This window comes from Acipenser ruthenus, chromosome 33 (genome assembly GCF_902713425.1).
Source record: "Acipenser ruthenus chromosome 33, fAciRut3.2 maternal haplotype, whole genome shotgun sequence".
Classification (NCBI taxonomy): Eukaryota; Metazoa; Chordata; class Actinopteri; order Acipenseriformes; family Acipenseridae; genus Acipenser; species Acipenser ruthenus.
The window spans coordinates 9,194,299-9,217,528 of record NC_081221.1 but is presented as its reverse complement, the minus strand read 5'-3'; the positions used below and the strand labels follow the sequence as shown (position 1 = coordinate 9,217,528).

At 41.9% G+C, this 23,230-nt stretch overlaps 1 protein-coding gene across 3 annotated transcripts in view; it reads right to left on the bottom strand.

Moving 5' to 3' along the window:
- The window catches only part of LOC117433319 (formin-like protein 1), an 81,606-nt gene extending 62,706 nt beyond the window's left edge, over positions 1-18,900 (bottom strand). The window contains exon 1 of one of the 3 annotated variants that reach the window (XM_059006626.1): positions 18,826-18,900. Coding sequence is in view for 2 of the 3 variants with exons in the window: in XM_059006625.1 (XP_058862608.1) it covers positions 2,650-2,811 (162 nt within the window). In the remaining variant the exon portion in view is untranslated. Of the gene's footprint in view, positions 1-2,649; positions 3,570-18,825 lie in introns of those variants that run through there. The other 2 variants (XM_059006625.1, XM_034055454.3) reach the window with 2 other exon arrangements.
- Positions 18,901-23,230: the final 4,330 nt, after the last annotated feature.

Below are 23,230 nucleotides of genomic sequence, written 5' to 3'. Positions count from 1 at the left end.
TTTATTCTATTAATGTTTTTGTCGCCCCCCCCTGAATTTGCAGCCCTAGGCAGTTGCCTAATTTGCCTTCCTCCGGGCCTGTCCAAGATTATAATAACACAGGACTGTCTCTTTAGGGGAAACTGAATTGAGGCTGACAATGCGAACCCTAGTCACTTTTTCAGGCGCAGCACAGAGACCAGAAAGACTTAGGACCCAGAGTAGGAGACACTGAATGAGTTACCAAGCCTCGCTGTGCTCCTGGATTGTGATCCTTTAAGAACTGACTAGACAAGTTCAACAACAGCTGCTCTGGCTCCCAGCAGTCGTACACCACTCACTCACATCGGTCAAGAGTGGTTATACTTTAAAGCCACATTGTCAGTCTGTCAAGCAACTGTTGTCATGTTGTAAAACCATCTTGTTGCAATAATTCTCAACCAGTGCTTCTCTCATTCAGTTAGTAATACATTTTAAAAATGCATGGTAGCTGTCCAGATATACAGATATAAAGAAATGAAAAACAATGATTTTGATGTCTTTATTTCACAAATATGTAAGCTTAGCAGCGTGAGAAGAAACATTATTGATCACATAAAGGTATCAAAATCTACATTGTTTTTGTTTACATTAAAAATAGGTTAGGCTAGACTCTCAAAGCTATTTACTCCAAAACAGCATTAACACAATCTTTTCAGATAGGACAAACGCTCCCAAGTCAGAAATAAAGAATTCAATATTCATTTAAGGACTTGTGAGTAGTCTGAAATTCTTTATTTGTTTCAGAATTGTAAACCATGTTTCTTCCTTTCAGACAAAAATAATGTTATGACAATTTGGAGCGAATAGCTTTGAGAATCTAGCAAATGATCTTTAGTAGGACAAAAAAAGGACAGTCTCTCGTAGTATCTGGAATGGTAACGTTTCCATAAAACCATCAACTTGAAAGCACAACTCCGGTGCCAAGTGTGGCATGACTGATTGAGCCTACACACGTGTGGATTGTATGGCGACAAGCAACAAACGCATTACAGTGGCCCAAATCACTGAAAAACTAGACCCGACACACCTTTTTCCACTTGAACAATTGACCTTTTTGTTGCCATTATTTTCAAGGTATAAGTATAGAAAATGTGAATACAATCTTAAAGTTTTTCTATTTAATGCATATAAATTGAATTAAGTACACAAAATGGCACATCCCATTTTTAGGGGGTACCACTCTCCTTGTCTGTACATTCATGCTGTCTAACTAGATGCATTCCAAAAGGGACACCACATGGTCACAAGCTATTCCTGTCCAGTCTCGAGTAGATCAATATTCACAACTATTGTGGGCTACCTTCCTGTATTGTTCAGTAAATATTTTGGTACTGTAAACTATTGTGCATGATATATTCTGCGTAACATGCTTTATATATTTAACATATAATTAAATTAAATGTTTTTACAAATATGTATGCAACTGAATAGCGCTGACAGAGTTAAACTGTCATTTACAGGATGTTGCCACACCTAGTTGAAATACGTTTTTTTTTAATGGTGTACAGTACTGTGTTCATGCACAAAAGGTATACAAGTGCAATTTTCCCATTCAGTTACAGAACTTCTTGTGTTGAGTACAGCTATTATGTCCCAAGTAATATTTAACGCATGTAACAAAACAGGGTAACAATTTTAAATAAGTGTCTGTTCATGATTATTTCATGTGTATTAAGGGAAATGTTATGAAGTCATGAAAAGTATGTCATGAATTCATGCTTGTGACTTTTAAATTCATTTTGAAATCAGTAAGAAATCATATGTTAATTACATTAGAATTACAGACACTTATTTTAAAGTGTTACCCAAATCAGCAACATTTAAAAAAAAAGAGTATTAAAATAAGTAAAATTATGATTTTGCAGTTTGATTACAAAAGTTGTTATGTTTTAGTACAAATATGTCAAACATTTCCATACCAGTGCTAAGAACCTTTAACAAGAGAGACAATATGAAACAGTAATTAATTCATTATAACCGCATGAGGTACTGTATATATGAGCTTAAGTTTTTGACTTTTGAATTTCTGTAGTTATAAATATACAAACCAAACACACACACCCAAACACACACCTGCCAGGGCTTCAGAGAATAGAAAACAACTGTTACTGATTTTTTATAGCTAGAAATCCACTGCTACATACAGAAGAAAAAGTGTGCTGTAAGTTTACTATGAGTAAACTATATTTTATATATATATATATACACACACACACTGTAGTTCTCTAACTAAGCAAGTAAGAACATAAAAAAATTACAAATGAGAGGAAGCCATTTGGCCTGTCAGTGCTTATCCGGTTCCTAGTAGCTGATTGATCTCAAAACTTTGTCAAGTTAAGTCTTAAAGAATCCCAATGACAACAACAACCCATTCCATAACCTCACCAGTGTTACCTTCCATCTGTCCTAAGTCTATCTCTACTTAATTTCCAAATGTGTCCTCAGGTTCTGGTTTCTGTACTATGCTTAAAGTATTGTAAGGGTTAACTTTTAAGACTTCAATCAAGTCCCCCCTAATTCATCTTTGTTCTAGGCTAAATTCAGTCCCTTCAACTTATTTTCAGAGCTCATAGTATGTTCAAGTCTTGCCCCCTCTCCACAATCCCCTTCCCAGGGGCCTGGACTCACCAAGACAATGTTGAACCTCTCCTCCAGCTCACCCACAGCAGGCATGGGCAGTTTGGGGGGTGCTGGCTGCTTCTGTGGCGGAGTAGCCACTGTTGCAGGTGGTGGGGTTTTGACCTCCTTACCCTGAGAGAAAGCTTCCATACTCCCGGCTGCGTTGCCCATTCTGAGTTTCTTTAGCGCACTGAAATCCAGAGTTTAAACTCACTCTTAAAGTTGGGATGTCCGTTAAAAAAAAGAAAAAAAATGAGAAAGCTCACGTAATTTTATTTTTAATCAGCCAAACAACTTACGAAAAAAAACAAAGCAATTAGGTTGAACAAAAAAATGTTGTGGTGTATTTCAAAACAGTTTCTAAGAAGCTGCATAAGTCATAACTGCTGTAGCTCTACTCATTTTAAACCCTTCATGCTTCATCTCCCATCTGCAGGTGGCTGTCTCCTAATCCTGAAAGATGCATCTTTTTAACAGCTGTCCACCCAATATTGTCTCACAATATCACCTTCCCTGGGCTTCTGGGCTCCAATTGTCAATGACAGATCACGAAGACTGGCACAGATCCGATATGCAAGAGAGGAAGTCTTCTTTCTACATACTCTAAGGACGTTGAAATAGCAGTTCGAAACGTACATCCAACTAAGCAGCAAAAAAAAAGAGGTTGCTTCCTGTACGTTACCACAAGCTCAAATGCACACATAGGCTTCAGCCACTTCATCTGCTGTCTCTTTGCAGACTTTTGCAAGGGGGCTGCATGCTTCAGGGAGGCCTGCTACTGCACCAGGAAGAAGGGATGGAGCAGCAGCAGGGAAGGCAGCCTGACATGCAGCTCCAGGATCCATGGTCAAAGGGAATTGACTGGTAGAGAGAGAATGTGTCAGAGACAGACAGGGATGTACAGTACAGGCACAGCCATCTAATGGAAATAGGAACTCGGCTGCAGCACAGGCAATATGAGCAGGGACAGTGGAACTAGGTGAACAGGTGGCTTCTGGGTCTTAGTGCCTGCAGGGTGTCTGTGTGAAACTGCAGGATGTATTCCCTTTGGATTCGACAGAGCTGCATGCTGCTGGTTGAATCTGGGGGAGATTTGAGAGTACAGTAAGTGACGAGCTTCCCTGTCTCAGCTCTCCAGCACTGTCAACATAACTGAGAGAGCTACTAATGCGCACTTGGTACTTTAATTAGTACTTTTTTCCTAGTTCATTTATTTTACATTTCTTGCCTGAAACTGTAGTGGAGGTTTTTCACTACAGCAGCAATTAATCCAGGGATTTTATCTGTACATTCACCAAGTATATTATCTATGTTTTACTGCAGTGCATTACAATTCATAGCATCGGTATGAGTTAACTCGAGGTGCAGTTCATTTCGCCCAACCTGTGAACAATTGAAATAATGTGAGAAAAGTCCAAAGGCATTTGATGAGAACACTGATAATGCAATTGACCCAGGAAATGTGCTAATAAGTTATGTAATAATGAGCACTATAGATCTAGGTTGTGCAGCCTAATCTTCACAAGTGAGTTAGTGATCTCATTTTAAGTGGACATCACAAAGCCATCATGATTCCCATCTCTCAAGCACTGTTCCCCTTCACCCTAATAATGAGCTTTAAAACACTACATTATCAGCTCTCCAGCACAGTCTTAACCCCTTCAAGGATGGGAGCTACAGAAATTGTAGTTTTTCAATTCTTAAAATTTGTGGACATATAACTGTATACATTTTCTCCCTTGGAAACAATCACATTTTTGGATTGCTCATACTGTAAAACCCATGCTAGGAAAGACTAAGACTTGGATAAACTTGGCCCTGCTGACATGGTCTGATAAGTCCTAGAGGGCCACGGTGGTACATAAATAAAAATAAAAAAGGAAAAATAAATAAAACACAAATCCAATTGCATTCCTTAGCTCATCTCAAGCCACACAAGTATCCTGGGATTCATCAAGATCCATCTTCATGTGTGCCCAATTATTTTACCCCAGATGTTCTCCCCAATTTGGAATGTCCAATAATTTTTTCCCCTCAGCACATCAATTGCCCACACAGCTCAGGAGACCTGAAGGTTCAGCGGGCATCCACCGATCCCACAACCAAGCCAGCTTCCTGTTTTACACTCAGAAACTCGAGAGCAGATGTTTCAAAATAAAAAAATAAAAAAAATAAAAATTACCCCTGCAGTACTATTACTGCCCTGCGTCTGTAGAGGCGCTGTTATCCCACGCACTGACACCATATGTGGCAAGGATGGCTTGTGGGTGACGTCAGACAAGGAAGTGAATGGATACACACACACACACACACAGTACTGTGAGTGAAGCGTTGCTACGCGTGTTTATTTCAAATAAAAGGTTTAAACACAAAACAAAACACTGATACAAAATAAACAGCACGTTGGCCAAAAGAAACAGACAAACAAAAACCCAGTGAACAAACACACAAACAAGTATATTTATTTCTCCCGTCTCTCACGTTCTCTCCTCTGAACACCCAACCCCAAGTAAGAGATTTGTGCCTGTTTTATCCCTGTCTGTGCTGGGACTCGATTGCTAATCAATCATTCAGTTGAGTCCAGACACAGCCTGCATGTGAACTATTTGTGAAACACCCGTTCCCAAATACAAATATACATTTTAAATCACCTGTGCTATATAATAACCCAAACATAAAATATGCACAGGGGCGGGTGTACCCCGCCACAGGATGTCAGCGAGCTACTGACCTCTGGAGGACAATAGACCCCTGCAGGTGTCCGCTTTTGAGCTCACCGGGTGCCTGGCCAAAAGGGTTCGCTGTAGCATGATGAGGAGAAACTGCCGGTTTTCCTCCCTAACCCACAGGAGCACCAGAGCCAAAGCAACGCTCGCTTCAGAATCCCCAGGGAAGACCGGCGACTCTGCACAGCCAGGGTCCAAGCCTGCGCAGTATGACCTGCACACCACACGGCTGTGCTTTTACCAGATGAGCCACTCAGGGACCCTCCGCTGGTTATTTTTTAGAATTGGTAGTTTCATGATGCTGGCTGTATTACAGCTTAATGTGTAAGCTTTGTTTTAAGATATCATGATTCAGACGCAATTTTATACCTGTAATTAAACAATGAAGACCTCAAAACGATTGGTATTTAAAACAAAAAAAAAGAAAAACTAAATTTGAAGCCAACACACTTTAGAAGCACTTGTGCAGGATAACAGAACACTCCATTCTCAGCACTGTCACCCTTGCCTGTACGTAAACAATGATTACTGAAACACTCCATTCTCAGCACTGTCACCCTGGCCTGCACGTAAACAATGATTACTGAAACACTCCATTCTCAGCACTGTCACCCTGGCCTGCACGTAAACAATGATTACTGAAACACTCCATTCTCAGCACTGTCACCCTGACCTGCACGTAAACAATGATTACTGAAACACTCCATTCTCAGCACTGTCACCCTGGCCTGTACGTAAACAATGATTGCTGAAACACTCCATTCTCAGCACTGTCACCCTGGCCTGTACGTAAACAATGATTACTGAAACACTCCATTCTCAGCACTGTCACCCTGGCCTGTACGTAAACAATGATTACTGAAACACTCCATTCTCAGCACTGTCACCCTGACCTGCACGTAAACAATGATTACTGAAACACTCCATTCTCAGCACTGTCACCCTGGCCTGCACGTAAACAATGATTACTGAAACACTCCATTCTCAGCACTGTCACCCTGGCCTGCACGTAAACAATGATTGCTGAAACACTCCATTCTCAGCACTGTCACCCTGGCCTGTACGTAAACAATGATTACTGAAACACTCCATTCTCAGCACTGTCACCCTGGCCTGTACATAAACAATGATTACTGAAACACTCCATTCTCAGCACTGTCACCCTGGCCTGCACGTAAACAATGATTACTGAAACACTCCATTCTCAGCACTGTCACCCTGGCCTGCACGTAAACAATGATTGCTGAAACACTCCATTCTCAGCACTCCACAGTATTAGTTTTAAATTAATAAAACAGGAATGATTCCTAGGTATCATTACCATATGAAAAGTAGCAGGACCATGTACTCAACAGGTGTGTCATGCAGCACTGAAGCCTGCACAAACTTTAACAATGAGAGGCAACAGTAAGAGGAACCTAGTACTGGTAGTTTGAGAGTCAGCCATTTCATAAATATAGATTTACACTGAAGATTATAAACCAAAAATGTTACAACTCAATATTGCTGAACAGTTGGAGTTTTAAATTCAGCCCTACAAAATCACTTTTTAGAGAAAGCGGACAACTGATTTTAAAGTACTGTAGCACAATGTATTTGAGTTCTTGCCATTCGGCTTCATTAGAAACTCACACCTTGAGTTAAATTATGCCACAACTAAACAAAAAAAAAAAAAAAAAATGATAATCAGTTCCAATTTTTATAAGACTGCCACTGTTTTTAAATCAGTATAACCAATGTTTTTAATATGAACAACAACAACAAAAAAGAATCCCAGCGAGCATAATGTAAGGGGAATTGCTTCTCTGATGAAATGGTTTGTACAGTGAGTACACTATGACTATTGGCAGTTCACGGGACAGGGGCAAGGGCTGCATGGAGGAGAACCTCTGGAATTGATAGTAGGAGAGAAGAGCTTTGTAAATTAGAGATTGGAGGAGGCTGTATGGTCCAGTGGTTAAAGAAACAGGCTTGTAACCAGGAGGTTCCCGGTTCAAATCCCACCTCAGCCACTGACTCATTGTGTGACCCTGAGCAAGTCACTTAACCTCCTTGTGCTCCGTCTTTCGGGTGAGACGTAATTGTAAGAGACTCTGCAGCTGATGCATTGTTCACACACCCTAGTCTCTGTAAGTCGCCTTGGATAAAGGCGTCTGCTAAATCAACAAAAAATAATAATAAATAATAATTGGTTTTCGATCGTGGCTCGCAAAGCTGCCCTCATGGAAGTGAGACCAAACCGATAGGCCTCCAAGGCTGGGAAGCAACCAATATTTCCCCTAAGGGGAACCTAGAGAGAATGGGAAAACAAAAGAGTTATAAGTTTAGCCGGAGGTCCCCTTAGGATTGTGGAGAACCTTCCTGGCAAAGGACGAGGCCAGAGCGACTGGGCCTCTAAGGCTGGGAAGTGAGCTTCACTTCCCCCCAAAAAGAGGACCCCTGGCCTCCCACAAGTGCACCACCAATGCAAAAAATAAAGGTTAATTTAATTTAATATATATAATATGAAATTAACCTGTATTTCTTTGATGGGGGAATTAAATACTAGTCTCACCGCTTGGTGGAGAGGAAAAAAAACATTGCCGTTTGGAGGAAACCTCTGCTGGTCCTGTTGGAGAGATGGCCCCCACTCTAGGTATACTAGCAATACTCTCTTGGGCAAATACAGTTCATGGAGAAGAACGAACACAAGAGTCCACTGCAGTGGAAGTCCTTTTAACATTGACTTTGCTGCTGCATTGATACGGAAGGAATAAATATTGTGTGAAATCTTGAAACTCCTGAAACAAGTGAACAAGCCCCGAGAAACAATACACAGCCATAACTATATGTCACTTTTGATTACATGATGGTTAACATTACTTTTGGCTGCTGAGATTGCTGCCCAATAGGTGGATATAGGATATGAAGTCATCGCAGAACAGAGAAGGGCTGTTTCAGTGCTGCAGAGGGAAGACCAAATGCTGAGGTCCCTCCAGGCCTCCAGCTGTGGAAGAGAGATTGTTCTTTTTCAGAAGGCAGACCGGCTGGTTGCGCAGGAGGAGAGAGAACGTAGGAGGAGAGAGAACATACCCAAGCGGACGTGATGAAACTTCAAATCGAACAAGGAATTTTGTGTGAACAAAGAAACAGAATGAAATCATGCTTGAAGGGCGCAGGGCAGACACAACCCTGCCTGCACAAGGCTGTGAAGGCACACTAGCCAAATGTGTTCTGGTCACATAGGTTTTGTAGTACGGAACATATTAGGGTTAAACTGCAATTTGTAGCACCGAGTATAGTCTGGACTTGCATCACACATGCAACAATTTTACATAAGAACATAAGAACACAAGAAAGTTTACAAACGAGAGGAGGCCATTCAGCCCATTTTGATCGTTTGGTTGTTAGTAGCTTATTGATTCCAGAATCACATCAAGCAGCTTCCTGAAGGATCCCAGGGTGTCAGCTTCAACAACATTACTGGGGAGTTGGTTTTTCATAGATTCCTTCTTCAATTTCAGTATCTCCCATATGATATTTATAATGCACATTTTTATTGCCTGCATGCAGTACCTTACACTTTTCTCTATTAAATGTCATTTGCCATGTGTCTGCCCAGTTCTGAATGCTGTCTAGATCATTTTGAATGACCTTTGCTGCTGCAACAGTGTTTGCCACTCCTCCTATTTTTGTGTCGTCTGCAAATTTAACAAGTTTGCTTACTATACCAGTATCTAAATCATTAATGTAGATTAGGAATAGCAGAGGGCCTAATACTGATCCCTGTGGTACTCCACTGGTTACCTCGCTCCATTTTGAGGTTTCCCTTCCAATCAATACTTTCTGTTTTCTACATGTTAACCACTCCCTAATCCATGTGCATGCATTTCCTTGAATCCCTACTGCGTTCAGTTTGATAATTAATCTTTTTGCGGGACTTTGTCAAAAGCTTTCTGGAAATCTAAATAAACCATGTCGTATGCTTTGCAATTATCCATTGTCATGTTGAATCCTCAAAATAATCAAGCAAGTTAGTTAGACACAATCTCCCTTTCCTAAAACCATGCTGACTGTCTCCCAGGATATTGTTACCATATAGGTAATTTTCCATTTTGGAGGTTATTAAAGTTTCCATAAGTTTCCATATAATAGAAGTCAGGCTTATTGGTCTGTAGTTACCTGGTTTGGTTTTGTCTCCCTTTTTGTGGATCGGTATTACGTTTGCAATTTTCCAGTCTGTCAGTACAACCCCTGTGTCAAGAGACTGTTGCATGATCTTGGTTAGCGGTTTGTAAATAACTTTTTTTCATTTCTTTGAGTACTATTGGGAGGATCTCATCTGACCCAGGGGATTTGTTTATTTTAAGAGCTCCTAGTCCCTTTAACACTTCTGCCTCTGTTATGCTAAAGTTATTTAAAATTGGACAGGAACAGGTCAACATGTGGGGCATGTTGTCCGTGTCCTCCTATGTAAAAACCTGTGAAAAGTAATCATTTAATATATTTGCTATTTTTTTTCTTTCTCGGTCTATGATTTTGCCATTTGTGTCTCTTAGACCTCCTCTTTGAATGTTCTCTTGCTGTTATAATATTGGAAACACATTTTAGAATTGGTTTTAGCCCCCTTAGCAATATTGATTTCTATCTCTCTCTTCCTTTTTGACTTGTGTTTGCAGTTCCAAGTACTCTTTCTGTGTACTTTGTTTTTGGTCCCTTTTAAACGCTCTGTAAAGTGCCTTTTTTTGCTGAATATTTTTTTTTAATTGATCTATTAAACCATTTTGGCCATTTTGTTGTAGATTTAGATTTGTCTACTTATGGGATGTAATTGTTTTGCGCCTCTAGTACTACATATTTAAAAAACAGCCAACATGTACGACCTGCAGCATAGTCTGTTAACCCTTTGCAGTCCATTTATTAAGTGCATGTCAGGTGCGTCAGGTCCAATTTATTTTCACACACGCAGTTAATTTTAGACGCGCTGTTTAAAAGTATTTTTTTCCACAGTCAAACAGGTTTAAAAGGCCCTGCATATCAACAAAGCACTCACCAGGCATCTCCAGCCCCGCCCCACCCTTTCGTTCGCTATAGCTTTCACATATGCTAAGAAATAAATAATAATAATAATAATAATAATAGTCGTATATACCCATCAATCATCTCCTGATCACTCGTTTTATCACCAAATGCCTCAATAATGCGATCCAAGTTTTATTTTATTACTATAACATCTGAAAAAAGCTCTGCAAATGTCCGTGATATTCTCTGAGCGCTGATGCATTAGCAGGCAGCTTGTTTCCTTATGGCTGCTGTTATCTGATCCCAGGGGCAAGTATGACTATTCATGAGATACGCCCTTTTTTTTTTGGCTTGTCTCGGCTCCTGTCGCTCCCACTCGACCATTGAATGGTTTTCTCTGCTTTTTACAGAGAAAAAACTACTAGAAACCCGTTTTTTTGATGATGTCGGACAGGGTCCGACATTGGACCGGATAGGAATAATTGCAATGTCGGACCAGGTCCGACATAGGACCGCAAAGGCTTAATGATAACATCATTTGAGTGCAGTGTGATATTGCCAGGCATTAGATTTTGCTTAAAAATACTACTTTTGTACTGTACAATATAATGTGACTGTATACAGTAGGATCCCAAGCCGAAAGGCAACCTTCTGCTGTTCTAGTATAGTTGCTGAATAACTGATTGTTTGCTTAATAGCATAGGTGCTGGGTTTGTGAAATGTTGGTGTTGCCTGGGCTGGGTCGCGTCAACAGCAGGAGACAGAGAGAGCCAAAGCGAATGTGAAGATTGGCAACAATGCAACAATGCAAACAAAAGCCTGGCGACGCACAAGGAAGCACAGGCAGCAGAAATGGAACGACAAGTGGGGTCTGCAGCGTTGCATGACCTGCAGGTGGACGTGGCGATGGCAATGGCAATATAGTCTTGAAAGCGGGTAAGCAGCCATTTCAAATCTAAATTGAGAATCAGATTTTTGTTTGCGATACACAAAGAAAAAGACAGCCCATTTGGGAATTCAGCATGTTCTGCAATTTATTATTTATTTCTTAGCAGACGCCCTTATCCAGGGCGACTTACAATTGTTACAAGATATCACATTATACAGATATCACATTATTTTTTATATAGAATTACCCATTTATACAGTTGGGTTTTTACTGGAGCAATCTAGGTAAAGTACCTTGCTCAAGGGTACAGCAGCAGTGTCCCCCATTGGGGATTGAACCCACGACCCTCCGGTCAAGAGTCCAGAGCCCTAACCACTACTCCACACTGCTGCCCTTCTCGAATTTAGCATTCGAGAACTCTGAGTGAGAAAGCTTGTCCAGCCAAGTTGAGGGTAGAATGGTCAGCTGTGTTTTGTCAGCTATGTACGCAAATAAAAAAAACAAGACAGAGAGCAAGTGCATGGCTTGAGGTTTAAATAGGGGCTTAGCAGATATTATTGGCAGGACAGAGTGGAGGGGGGGAGCCCTTGCTCCTGCCCCCCGAACCACACTGGTTACAATTCAAACTTTTGTTTACACCTATCCCACTCCTCTCTCGGTCTAGCTGGTCTGTGTCATGGTGTGACAGGGTACACCCCGCCCCTGTGTATTTTGTATTATTATGATTTAAATGTATTTGTGTTAAAAATGAGTTATTCTTTATTATGCTTTGTTTGGCAGGGAAGGAGTTAACCTTCAGAGGCGGAACGAGAGTCGGGAGGTAAAGCAAAAGAAATCAGAAAATACAACAATTGCTACTCGTGCTAGTTTAGACTAGCACGATACTTGTTTGGTTTCATGTCTGTTTGTCTTGGCCACTGTGCTGTTTTGTTTTGTATAATTGTTTTGTTTAAATCTTTTATTTTGTTCATTTATTATTAAACATGCGTTTCAGTGCTTCCATACCCCAGTACTGTGTCCGTCTCCTCCCTGATCTGATGTCACCACCAAGCTATCCGAGACAGATGGAATAAACAATGTGGCATGGGTTCTCTTTTTACTGGTAATGGAATCGTATTGAACTTACTTCTTGAGGGTGCAGATGTGAAAATGTATACAATACTGTAGATATACACCTAATTAAATACTTTTTGCACAACGCCTCAGTCTTCCAACAGATGGTGGTTTTAATTAACCATAAGTAAAAGAAAACGCCGCTATAAAATTGAGCATTATCATATATATGATCGCAGTTAACCTGTGATTAATGTGTTAATTTCTTTGAAGATTATTTTTTTTAACACACGTTTGTCTATTTCTTGACACACCAGGCTTATCAGCATCTAGTTTGTTTGTGCACTGCTCTGACTGCTTCCTGACTTCCCCTGCTTTAAAAAAAAAAAAAAAAAAACACAACAACTTCCCACTTTGCAGTAAGTGTCTCTTTCTGTCATAACGAATGTAGCATAGCCTGGTTTTATAATGAATATTCTTCTCATTAGTGAAATTCGACTCCTACTGCAGGTACTTTTTTCTTTTTAAATACTGTTAACTATGAGTTCTGTAATTGTTGTGGAAGCCAAGATTTGCCTTTGCAGAGAGGAGACGTAACAGCGGGATTACTTAATCAAAAGGTTTGTTTTTATTTGAAAGAAATGAATTATAAACAAGAGAAAACCTGCCCTTTGGGCTCTAACTTCACTTTTTCTTTTGTCCCTAGCGAATTCTGCTGAAGCTTGACTTTGAACAGGTAAAAACAATATTTCTTTTATATACTGCAGGGTGTAGTATTCTGTAGTAAAATGACTACAGCTGGCCAAAGTCCAGTATCTGGGTGCACAGTATGGTTCACAAGGCCTCAGGGTTGATAGGGCTGTACACTCCAAGTCTGTCCATTGTATTCCCCTTGGTGTCCTGGTAGCTCTGTTGCTTTGATTTCCTTCCACAGGTAGATCGTCTGGTGCTGTCACGGTAAGTTCACAGGGTGGACTCTGTTCCTTCAGGAGTCCTGCAGAGGAAATGCTTCACAAGACCGGGTAAGTATAACACGTTATTGTCTCAGGCGATATTTCAATTTAATATTTTTCCCCACTATCTGTTTCTTTGTCCCCAGACAGACGTCCTGTCGTTGATTTCCCTTGTACAGTCGTGACCACACTGGGCCTGTTACAAAAGTAATTGTTGGCAGAACACGTTTCCGTTTAAATAAACAGTGGTTTTATTCTTCTGAGTCGGTGCAATTATTTCTGTCTGTAGTGTCTCTTTTATTGCAGTAAAATAGCACAGTCCTTGTGTAACTGGTATAAAGTGCACTATTAATCCAACACCAAAGATCCTGATCTAGTGCCACGTTTTCACTGCAGCCACTATTGTTTAGAGAGTGCGAATATGTAATCTTATATTAAAATGCGCGCCAACTCTGAGTTAAAACATTACTGGACTCTAGAGGGGAGATGAATGGTGAACCGAGCCATCTTTTACTTATTTTCTTTCATTTTCTGTTATACAGAAATAAACGTCGCCGTCTTCCAGCATTTGATCTCCAGTGGTATACTTTTTAACAAAACATCCAGTAACACCAACACAACGCAGATATAGGATAGCCGGAGTGTGAGCGCAGGCAGGGAAACAGAGACGCAGGTTTCAGCGCTTACTAGCCAAGGAGAGACACACAAAGACTGGTTACACTTGCAGGGAGTTATGCAGGCTCTTACAGTCACTTTCAACACAATATAAAAGTACAATACTTCTCTGAATGTAAGCAGAGTACAACGTATCTTTTAAATTAAATATAACTAATAGGGCCTTTTGCAAACACAAAGCCGCTCCATGTCGCTTAAAACAAACACTAGGCCTGATTGTATATATGCAGCAGGAAGTCCAATGCTGCGGAGTCTAGGTAACACAGTCCATATATTATACAGTCTTTGTTCCACGTTAGAAGACACGTTAAGTACACCCGCATCTTTTGTTTGTACACAGTATATATTTTAATAACGCTTCACTCTGTTCCATTTGGATCCATTGATGTTTCTTCTGTCTCTTAGCATTTGACTCCACTCACTAGGAATGCCAAGTACACTTAAAAAAGATTTGCTTTCAAACACAATCTTCTCCGGCCCTTCACTTGGAGGTTGAAGATGAAACAAGTTCCTTTGGTAAGTATCATTTAGGTCGGTAGAGCACAAACTTCCTACGAGCTTCTGCACCCAACTTGTCTTTCTGTACTGCTCCCTTTTTATACCTGCCTGCAGGTTAATTGGCTCCCGTACCTTCCTGGTTCTGAGTGGCTTATGGGAGTTGTAGTTTTTTTCTCTTTCTTACTCTATTGTAAGAGATTCATTATCTGTGGACATTTTATCAGGAATCCCACACTACTGATATGCTTTCCTCACCCACCATGGTTTCCACCCCTCACAATACCTATGTATATATTTACCAGTAAATAAAAACGTTTTTGGTATATTAATGCTGACAGTTTATACGTTACCGGGACCTGAAAACGTATTCATCTCAACCTGACAAATACTGTATCGCCAAAAGAAATAATATAGTTATGTATAATAACTTACATGTGTGTGTTTATATATAGATTTATTTTAACATGGTTTAAATTACATTAAAACACTGAATGCTCATACTTACAGATTGATTACATATTGATATCAAATATTTGTGGATTTGTCAAAGAAAATGTTCACGGACAGATGGCCTGACATTCTCCTGTAGAATTCTCTGATACAGAGCAGAATTCATGGTTCCTTCAGTGATGGCAAGGCTTCCAGGTCCTGATGTAGCAAAGCATCCCCAAACCATGACACTACCACCACCATGCTTGACCGTTGGTTTGAGGTTCTTACTGTAGAATGCAGTGTTTTCGCCAGACATAACGGTGCCCATGTCAGCCCAAGTTCCACTTTTGACTCATCTGTCCATTGAACATTGTTCCAGAACTCTTGAGGATCATCCAGGTGCTTTTTGGCAAACTTGAGATGAGCATTCATGTTCTTCTTAGTGAGCAATGGTTTCCGCCTTGCTACTCTGCCATGAATCCCATTTTTGACCAGTGTCTTTCTGATGGTGGAGTCATGAACACTGACCTTAGCCGAGGCGAGAGAGGCCTGCAGATCCCTGGATGTTGTTCTAGGGTTCTTTGTGACTTCCTGGACGATTGTACGCCTTGTTCTTGGAGAGATTTTGGCAGGACGGCCACTCCTGGGAAGATTCACTACTGTCCCAAACTTACTTCATTTGGACAACATGGCTCTGACAGTGGTTCGGTGAAGCCCCAGAGCTTTAGAAATGGCTTTGTAACCCTTTCCAGACTGATAGGCATCAACAACTTTTTTTCCGGAGGTCTTCAGGAATTTCTTTTGTTCGTGGCATGATGTGCCTCTAGAACCTGTGTGCTGACAACTTCACTCTGATGGTAAGGGCCAAAGTTAGTCAGATTTATATTGGGCAGGGCTGGCCCAAATCAGGCCTGGTTGTTAACCAAAGTACTCAGACAGCTGACCCTAATTATCCCTTTAATAGGGTTTTCACACCTGAAGATTGCATGTTTGATTACCTTGCACACCAAACAAATGAAAGAAGCACCAAACTTTGGTGTCACTTTTTCTCTGACTCCCTCTATATACTACTACAACCCACAAAAAAAAATCTGATCAAATACAATGTGAAAAATGTGCAAAAATGCAGAAAATCAGACAGTGGGCAAAAACTGAATATAATATACAGTATAAATGTATTAAGGCGAGTAATAAACTGGCTCCATTGTGATTTAGCAGTTGTTTCAATCAATTTTACAGCAAATACTGGAATTTTTCTGTATAATGATCTGTGTAAATAAATATAAAACTATAAAGAAGGGGCAACAAAACAGTCCAGAAACAGGACAACATGCTTTTTTATGCTGGGTTGTTTTTTGGATAATAACAAAAACAAAAATTTGACTTCTATAGCGCTCTTCAGGCAAGCATTCCAGGGCGCTGTGTAACAAACAACCTTTGACCAAAAGACCAACTCAATATTCCAGAATCAGAATAAGTTACTACCAAATACCATTTAATGTTTGAAAGACAGCTTGACAGCAAAACTAGGATTGCTAGGTTTATTGATTGCAAACAGTTTAATTTCTGTACCACAAACAAGTGTAGCGTGGTCTTTGGAATAATTATCAGGCGCAATATACTGTATATACAGTCAAATCTCAGAGAGGTAGGTTTATTTATTTTTCTTCTTGATACAGCAGTTATATAGATTTAGCAGGGCTGACTTGAAACCGAGAACATGGCCGCTTGTTTGTCTCTCGTTCGCTTATAGCGTATGTAAATACATATATATATATTTAGTAAACAAACTACACTCACAAACTCCTGATGTAGACAGGCTTCGGTAAGGAAGATGAGGGTTTCTTGTTGTTTACTGTTTCTGCCTAACCCGTGGCTATTTACTTCAAACTCACATTATTACGAGAGTGAGTGAGCTTCTCGTTAACTAGTGTCTGTCGTCACCGTCTTCTTCCTCACTAACTTCCCGTCTACGCCCGAAATCTACAGTGTCTCTAAACGGCCAAAATACTACATATATAATTAAACACAAATGAACTGAAATATACTGCTTGCATTTTTCCAGTTATAGTAATAATAAGCCCTGCGCTAAACTAAAGTTTATTATATTGTTAATTCCCAACATTATATATATATATATATATATATATATATATATATATATATATATATATATATATATATATATATATATATATAATTCTGCTGTTTTTAATTCACAAGCATACACAATACTGGAATACCAGTAAACCCAGTAAATATCAGACCAGTGAGCATAGAACAGGGTCAGAAAAGAAAACGATTGAGGCACAGGTAAGGGCCAAAGGAATGGAAAACAATAAGTCTTGCAAAATCACTTTTGCCTTCCACCCATGTAACAAGTAAGTAGATGCAATTAATAGCGATACAAGCAATACAAAACAATGTCCCATATATAACAGTCCTACAACTCATAAATAAAAAATAGTCCAACAGCAAAAAAATCAGTATTGGTAAAGCACAAAAAATATCCAAATGTATTTGTAATCCAAAAAAAACCCTGGAAAACCAAAGCAATAAATATCCAAGGAAACAAAACAATGAACAACATAACCAAGTCAGAAAAATAACAATAACAATCGGTTCGATCTCACTGGCTTGCGTGGCTTTTCCGTAGTCGATCCATTCGGCAAAAAAGAGAAAAAGAACAGGTACCGTCAAGCAGCAAAAAATCTACAAGAAAAACAGCTTGCAGTCGAATTAGAAAAGGCAAACGGCAAGGTTAAAATAAGTGGCAGCGAAGTTGCTTAGTAGAAAAATGTTTTTAAACTGTACTAACAAAACAGCGTATTAGTTGCCTTTAAACTGTCTTAAAAGTGCTAAATACGGTTTGCGTACACACTATGCAGCGTTTAATACCGTTCTCGAGAACCGGACTTGAGACCACCTCAGGAGGTAGTCTTGAGTCCGGTTCTAAATTAGATTGCATCAGGTAATGCGGTTTGTCAGAAGTGTTTGACGCTGTAATACCGAATGTGTATCCTCCAATATCCCAAAATGCTTTGTGGTATGTTTGGTGAAATACTGGCGCAATGGGTATTAATTTTTATGTTTCTAAAAAAAAAAAAAAACTGTCAGGACTTCTCTGTTAAACTAGTGGGGAAAATAACAAACGCACAACATTAAATTAGACGACTTCAAAAATTAAATGTGAGTTAAAAGTAGGATCGGGGATGAACAATTCACGTAATTTGTCAGCTCTGTTTGAAATAAAATTAAGGGGACCAGAATTAGATGCAGGCAAGATATGAATGTAAAAACAAATATTGTTTTGTAATTAACAGCTTTTTTCCTGAGTTTAATTACGAAAATGGAATCAGCTCAATTTGTTTAAAGGGACGTCACTTGATGAAAAATAAAACCCGAAAACTTCAAGCCCTACTTGTGTGTGTTCACATTTACTTTTTCCAAAATACTTGTTTTATTTCTTTTTCGCAATATGCACCACTATTAATATGAAGCATAACACATTCTTTTAAAATAAAATACAGTGCATGGTGGGATACTATCGTATTAATTTCCACTGTTCATTGCGCTGCTAGGAACTGTAACCGAACTATTCTAATAGTGTGTGGATCCATTCAGCCCGACTAAACATGAAACAGTACTTGAGTGTGGACGCTTTTAGCTGGATTAATTAGAACGGTTTCGAGTACTGTTCTCGAGATTGGTTATGTAGCGTGGACAGGGTAAGCTAGTCAAACGTATTGAACTTTCTAACTTAATGCAGTTCTACATTAAAACACAATCTGCTTACCAAACCTGAACACTTTTCAAATATCCTGCGGTTAACTTTCAGCAGCAACCAAAGTACAGTTGTCCCGCGTTATACCACCCCCCTTTATAACGCCACACTCGCATACCGCCAGCTATTCTCTCTGAACAAATGTCACCAATATAAAAACAGTGCTATCTGTACCTGTTATATCGCCACTCCGCTGTCCGCCATCCGCCAACTTCCCAAGCCAAGCAAATGTAAATATAAGCATCGTAGTTTCCCTCATTGTAGCGCCAGTGAAATAATCATGGCCAATTAAAACAATAAAGTTATGCAGTTAACCTTTGACTCGCTTTCCTAATTCGTTGTTAACTAAACGTTCAAACCAATGTCATCAACACTCCCGATCCCAAAGCAAAACAGAAAGCCGAGTCGACCCTACATTTAAACACCAGAGCAAAAAAATCTGCATGTATGCATCTGAAAATAAGAAAGCAAGACATCGCAAATGTTTTCTCGCCTAAGTGAGGCATACTTTTAATCGAAGGACACTTGGACATTGTAATGGATAAAAACAAATGGCTCACCTTGATGGAACAGGTCGATTTGTTTAACCTGAAAAAGGCTTGACGCAGTCGAAAATAAGTGACTTTTATAAACCACAGTAAAAAAAAAAAAAAAAGTACAGTAAGAGGTTTGTTTACGTGCAAGTTTTGCACAAATGAAAACTAAAGTATCAGTTTTGTAAACAGCAGAATATTCTTTTTTTTACTTTTCACTTAAGAAAAGTGTTTGCCTGTACATATTCAAAGTTTGTTTTTTTTTAAAACTGTTGTGTTAATAACTAATACTGTAGTTTTAAAAAAGATTAATGTTTTATCTCTGTTACTCTGGAATCTACCACACCCTCTCCCTCTTCCTCAGCTAAGAACCTTGGAGTCACCCTGGACCCCTGCCTCTCTTATTCCCAGAACATCTCCACTCTGGCACGCACTTGCCGATTCTTCCTGAGCAACATCCGAAGAATCCGACCCTTCCTCACCAACTATGCTACCCAGCTCCTGGTCCAGGCCCTGGTACTCTTCCGCCTAGACTACTGCAACTCCCTCCTGGCTGGCCTCCCTGCGTCCGCCACCCGTCCGCTCCAGCTCATCCAGAACTCTGCTGCCCGCCTGGTGTTCTCTCTGCCTCGCTTCGCCCACGCTACTCCACTACTCCGCTCGCTCCACTGGCTCCCGATCACCGCTCGCATCCAGTTCAAGACTCTTGTACTAGCCTACAGATGCCTTGACCAGACCGCACCCAGCTACTTCCAGACCCTCATCTCTCCCTACACCCCCACTCGACCTCTCCGCTCCGCCTGCACTAGAAGACTAGCTCTACCTCCGCTACGCTCCCCTGCCTCCAGAGCCCGCTCCTTCTCCACCCTTGCTCCGCAGTGGTGGAATGACCTTCCTACAGATGTCAGGACTGCCCAGTCCCTGACCACATTCCGGCGCCTCCTTAAGACTCACCTCTTCAAACAGCACCTGTAGAACTCCTCTGTTTGTATCCTGGGACACTATCACCCTTCATGTAAATGTGCTTTATTTTGCTCTTATCTGCCCCCTATTTTTCTGCATTTAATCCTGTACTTCAGAATACTGTAATCTGCCAAGTGTTTAACCTGTAGTACTTTGTATTTAATCATATCCTGATGTAACTATTACTATTTAATCATATCCTGATGTAACTATCACTATTATCTGCTGTATTATTGAATTGTGGTTTGTCACACTTCTACTTTGCTTGAACAAAAGTTATTGTATTTCTTGCTCTTATTGTATTACTTGTATTGTAACACTTGAAATGTATTTGCTTACGATTGTAAGTCGCCCTGGATAAGGGTGTCTGCTAAGTGTCACAAAGACGGCCGGAGTGGGTGGCGTCAGACTAGATGCAGGAAATAAATAAACAGAGAGATGGGGTTTTGGTAAAGCTGAGCGCGTGATTGCGCTCAGCATTTAATAACGGAACAGAAAAATAAAAGGTTTGAAACAACAAAAACGCTGGACACGGCACTACACGCCAAAATAAAAAGACAAACAAAACGGACTACACAGTAAACAGACAGTGCACAGACAGACAAACGAAACACGGTGAGTGAGACAGTTATTCACTTTTATATTTACGTTCTTTCTTATTATTTAATTTCTCCTTCTCCACACTCGTTCTCCACTCACCGAACACCTAACCCTGAGTGCAAGAAATGTGCGTCTGTATATACTATTGTGCTGGGATTCAATTACTAATTAATTATTCACTTGAATCCCAGCACGTGAATTAATTCTGTGCAACCCCGTGCTCACATATTACATTTAACCAGCACGTGAAGTGATTTGTGCTCTCCTCGTGCCTAAATACAAATCTACACTTTTTAAATACACGTGAAACACAGACCCGTTTATATCCCGTGTACCAATCTATACACCAACATTTACACACGCAACATACAACACATAACACACAATTGCACACAGGGGCGGGGCACATTGCCACATATACCCCCCCTTGTGCGCAGCACACATGGCCTCAACGGCCACCTCCCCCCTTAAAAACCCAGCAGTCCAGGACAAAGTCTCGGGCTGGGAAGGGAGGCTTCAGTGGGCCCATGGCTGGCCATGCTGTCAGCACCCCTGCCGGTAGTGGCACGGCTGACAGCCTGTTGGTCCCGTCCTGCAGCGAAAAAGCTGCGGGGGCAGGTGGTCCCCCGACCTCCCCCTTCTTCGTAGCCGGCAGCTCCCTCCTGTGGGGCTCCGACCACAAGAACTCCTGCAGCGAAACTGCTGCTGGGGAAAGTGGTCTCCAGACCTCGTCCCCCTTCTTTGTAGCCGGTAGCTCCCTTTGGTGGGGCTCCGACCACAGTACTGCCGGCAGCGAAGAAGCTGCAGTGGGAGCAGGTCTCCGGACCTCCCCCACGATCTCCGGCAGCGAAACTGCTGCAGTAAGGAGCAGGTCTCCTGACCTCCCCCACGATCTCCGGCAGCGAAACTGCTGCTGGGGTTGGTGGTCTCCAGACCTCCTCCCCCTTCTTCTTGGCCGGCAGCTCCCCTTTCTGGGGCTCCGGCCACCGTACTCCCTGCGGAGGTACGGGCAGCAGAGGCAGCTCCTGCTCCTCTGCTCCGGGCGGTGGCGGAGGCAGAGGCAGCTCCAGCTCCTCTGCTCCTGGCGGTGGTGGAGGCAGAGGTAGCTCCAGCTCCTCTGCTCCTGGCGGTGGTGGAGGCAGAGGCAGCTCCAGCTCCTCTGCTCCTGGCGGTGGTGGAGGCAGAGGCAGCTCCAGCTCCTCTGCTCCTGGCGGTGGTGGAACCAGCAGGTATTCACCCTCTGCTGGTGGAGGTGGGAGGGGCCAGCAGTCCTCCCACTGCGGTGGAGGTGGAACCAGCAGGTATTCACCCTCTGCTGGTGGAGGTGGGAGGGGCAAGCAGTCCTCCCACTGCGGTGGAGGTGGAACCAGCAGGCATTCACCCTCTGCTGGTGGAGGTGGGACCAGCAGGTATTCACCCTCTGCTGGCAGCTTGGGTCCTAGGGCTGTGGAAGCCCCGACTTCCCTCTCTTCGGGCTGTGGACGCACCGACTCCTCCCTTTTGGGCTGTGGACGCCCCGACTCCTCCCTGTTGGGCTGTGGACGCACCGACTCCTCCCTGTTGGGCTGTGGACGCACCGACTCCTCCCTGTTGGGCTGTGGACGCACCGACTCCTCCCTTTTGGGCTGTGGACGTTCGGGCTCCCCCCACTCAGGCGTAGGACGTTCGGGCTCCTCCCACTCAGGCGTAGGACGTTCGGGCTCCTCCCACTCAGGCGTAGGACGTTCGGGCTCCTCCCACTCAGGCGTAGGACGTTCGGGCTCCTCCCACTCAGGCGTAGGACGTTCGGGCTCCTCCCACTCAGGCGTAGGACGTTCAGGCTCCTCCCGCTTGGGCTGTGGACGCTCAGGCTCCTCCCGCTTGGGCTGTGGAGGCAAAACCAGCAGGCATTCTTCCTCTGTTGGTGGAGACGGGGACAGCAGACATTCTTCCTCTGCTGGTGGGACTGCTACCTGGGCTGCTGTTCCACTTATAATTGCCTCCAGGTAGCTGAGGACCAAACCCACACCTTCCTCCCAGGTGCTTACGGTCTGTTCCCTCGCATATGCCTCCCATCGCTCTCTGTCCATAAACTGCAGGAACTGGACGACTACTGGTATAGACTGGGCCTCCAGCCCAGCATTTTCCAGCATCCAGTCCCGCACTTTGATGGCGTCTTCTGCCATTTTTTTTTTTTTATTTTTTTTTTTTATTTTTTTTAAATCCAAAACTGCGGTTCCTGCTCTGGCCTGAGTCCTGGAGGCGCTGTCGATCCCACGCAGGACACCACGTGTCACAAAGACGGCCGGAGTGGGTGGCGTCAGACTAGATGCAGGAAATAAATAAACAGAGAGATGGGGTTTTGGTAAAGCTGAGCGCGTGATTGCGCTCAGCATTTAATAACGGAACAGAAAAATAAAAGGTTTGAAACAACAAAAACGCTGGACACGGCACTATACGCCAAAATAAAAAGACAAACAAAACGGACTACACAGTAAACAGAC